At 61.3% G+C, this 3410-nt stretch overlaps 1 protein-coding gene across 5 annotated transcripts in view; it reads right to left on the reverse strand.

The window, feature by feature from the left end:
* Window positions 1-689: 689 nt before the first annotated feature.
* The window catches only part of DCAF6 (DDB1 and CUL4 associated factor 6), a 135615-nt gene continuing 132894 nt past the window's right edge, over window positions 690-3410 (reverse strand). For all 5 annotated transcript variants that reach the window (XM_077761785.1, XM_077761784.1, XM_077761782.1 and 2 more), the window contains one exon: window positions 690-1157. In XM_077761785.1, the coding sequence (XP_077617911.1) occupies window positions 1093-1157 (65 nt within the window). In that variant the 3' untranslated portion in view covers window positions 690-1092. The remainder of the gene's footprint in view (window positions 1158-3410) is intronic.

The raw sequence follows: 3410 nt of genomic DNA on the forward strand, positions 1-3410 counted from the left end.
GCCAGGCAGGTGCCCCGGGTCCCCGCGAGCGAGAGGGACGCTCCGCGGGCCAACCCTGCGGGCCGGGCTGCTAGTGAGATGCAGGGCCGGGTGGAGACGGCCCGGGTTGGGTGGGGTGGGACGCCAGCGGCGAGGGGGACCCGGAATGACAAGGCTGGACGGGCAACAGCTGGCGCTGAACTCGAGCGGTTGGAGAGGAAGCCCGGGGGCCGGTGCGTCGCGGACTCCGCACCTGGTGAAGGGGGTCACGGCCGGCCGTGAAAGGCGAGCAGAAGTGAAGGTCACGTGCTCTGGGAGGAGAAATGAGAAGCAGCCCCCTGTGCGACTCTAGCACACAAAAGGCAACACAGGAGGAAACTGGGGCGCCTGGGGGGCTCAGTCGTCTGGGCGTCCGACTTCAGCTCCTGATCTGCAGGTCATGATCTCACGGGTCGTGGGTTCGAGCCCCGCGTCGGGCTCTGTGCTGACAGCTTGGAGCCTGGAGCTGCTTCCGATTCTGTGTCTGACTCTCTCTCTGCCCCTCCCCTGCTCCCGCCCTCTTTCTCTCTAAAAAATAAACATTAAAAAAAAACAACCAGAAAAAACGGTTATCAGATCTAGGAAAGGAGAGCGAGCGAGCCCGATGTCACAGGAAGACTGGAGACTGTGGGCCAAGGTGGGAGGCATTAACTGAAAAGTCAAATTCAGGATATCTTAAAACAACCAACTTCTTTTATTAGAAAGCAACAATCATGCAAATGGCAAGTGTAGAAATTTATTTGAACCAACATTTTCACTACCATGAAAATTACTCTTCCACACTGATCCAAGCTCTCGTATCTGAAGGTTCAGGGAAAATATTGCACTTTGCATTTTCTAGCACTCCTCACACGTGGCAAAAAGTTTTTAAAACATTTTGCTAGTTTTGTTTTACACACTCTCCCAAATGCATGCACACGGTCGTCCCAAACCCATGTCCGGTTACCCCCAGGACAGGGAGAAACGCCACAACGCCGTCACCTGCGCATCGCACCGAAGCTCCGTGAAGAAAAAACCCACTACGTGTCTGGTACAAACTCCAGGCCGTCTAAGCGCTTTGCCGAGAAGAGCTGGTTACTCCTCATCCTCGTTTTCGTTCTCCTGCCCGGAGCCTTCCGACCGGTCCCCCTCCAGCCGGTCTGGAAAACACGTGGGAGACGCACAAAAAGACGTGCTTTCAGTGTTGCAATTAAGACAATGTCCAATACTGTCTTTCAAGCTGGCTAAAACGCGTACGCACCACACACCACACACCGCCGCGGGCACGCGGGCCCCCCTGGGGGGGGTGGGTGTTCATCAGAAGCAAATACAAGAACCGGGAACAGCCCGGGGCCTTTGACTCACGTGAGTCTACACGTCCCCAGGTTACAAAGAAAAACCCTCGGGCTCCGGACACGTGGCGGGCACTCGGAGCTTGAGGAGGGGCCTCGGCCACCAGGAGGCAGGGAGGGGCCGCGGGGCGCACCCCGAGGGCTCACGCAGGGGCGAGCTGGCGCGGGGACACGGCCCGTCCGCAGCCGCAAGCCATCCCCCCTCGTGAAGTGGCTCCGACCTTCCCGAGCCCCCAACCCGCAGAGCGAGCAGCCCCCTCTTCTCCACCCCCGACTGTCCCGTGTGTCCCGGGCCGAGACGGGCCTCCCTGCGGGGACGGTCCACGCCCCTGGCCCCTCGCACCTCCTGCGCCCAGGGCAGGAGACCCGGCCTGGTCGGGCGCGTGGGGGAGGGGGCGCCACTTTGTGCCACAGGAGCCCCTCCCCAGGGTAAGGAAGNACCACCACCTAGAACAGTGGACAGAAGGGACCCCACGTTTTCTGTCCGAGTGAACGAGACTAAGTCCCTCTACGCGGACTCCGTTTTGAAATCAAACTAACGAGATCATGTACAGGGTTTATCATCTGAATTACACAGATTTTAGCTACTCTTATTATCATGTAATAAGTGTTGAACACACATTTGCAGAATAAATGGACAAAAAGAATATCTGGATTGACCTCCATCCGTCTCTAAGGGAGGAGCCGTGGAAGTTTCTGGCCCCGGGGGGGTGGGGGTGGGGCACGACGCCGCTGTCCGCGGGCAGGGCCACCCCGGCCTTCCGCTCGTCCTGGCCTCTCCTGCGGAAGTTTCCCGAAGACGCCCGCGTTCTGCGAGGGTGGGCGGCCGGAGCCGGGGTTGTGCCCGGCGAGTGTGACCACACGCGTATGCAGTCGGGGGGGAATGACAGCCGCGCTCTCCCGGAAGCGGGTGGTGAGGGTCAGGGACCCCGTGTGCTGGGGAGGGGGGGGGAACGGACGGNGTCTCCGGCCGGCGGTTCCGGTGCGCGGAGGCTGGACGAACACGGTTCTTTTAAATGAAAACAAAATCGGAATCGCTTCTATATCCTCCGTCTTCACCGCAGACGGCGGGCCCGAGGGCAGGAGGGCGGCCGGAAGGGGGGGGCCTCTGGGAAGGATGNAGTGGCCCCTCCGCCCGGAGCCTCCGTGCTGCCCCCGCTCCCACACGAGTAGGCGCGTGCCTGCCTGTGGAGGCCGCACTGCGGAGGCCACACTGCGGAGGCCGGGGAGGGAGCGGGGAGGCTGGGGCGGTGAAGACGGTCACAACCTCGAGGATGTTGCCCCGACTGCGGAGGGAGTGAACCCGGGCCCGGCTGGGAGCGCGCTGCGGCGTCGGGCTCCGGGCGCGTCGGGCTCCCGGGCGAGGCCCAGGGGCATGACGGGAAGTATGTCCAGTGCCGCGTCCTGTTACCACGTCTGGACGCTTAGCCTAAGGACACGGGAGAGCCTCGTACGGAGACACTCTGGAAGAGTGGAGAATGGCCCAGACACACGATGACCACCTTCAAAGTCCATCAAAACTTGCAGGGGTCTCAGAACTGCCTTTACATGTCAAGCAGTGGCTGGTCTACACTAGGAGTCTTTGCAGAGGCCACTTTTAGGCAAACGGGCCCGAGGAACGGACTGTTTAAAGGGCCCGCAGCGACCACGTGGCTGAGCAGAGACGGCCACCAGCGGCCACAGGACCTAAGTGACCAGGCGCAGCTGCGGGGAAAGGGAAAGCCCCGCCGCAGCCGCCCCTCCTCGCCGGCCTCCTTGAGTAACAGCTCCGCCCGCTGCAGACAGCCTCCCCTCTGCCGGCCTCCCCCCTACTAGTCAAACAACGTCCATCGCCTTTGTTCGGCCTCCCATGTTGCCGCACATCTGGGGGCCCCCATCGGAAGCAGCCGCCACAGTCTTTAGCGCTGTGCTCATGGGAAGGGTTTTGGATGCTCTTCTGAAAACGCAGCCCAAACGCTATTTAGAGGAAACGGGTAAGAACTTTCAAGGCGTAGGACCCAAGTCCGCGTCGTTTACGAGGCCCCACCGGGGACCTGAAGTGCAGCCTTCGCCCTGCCCCGG

Source organism: Crocuta crocuta, unplaced genomic scaffold, assembly GCF_008692635.1.
Source record: "Crocuta crocuta isolate KB4526 unplaced genomic scaffold, BGI_CrCroc_1.0 scaffold243, whole genome shotgun sequence".
NCBI classification, from domain to species: Eukaryota; Metazoa; Chordata; class Mammalia; order Carnivora; family Hyaenidae; genus Crocuta; species Crocuta crocuta.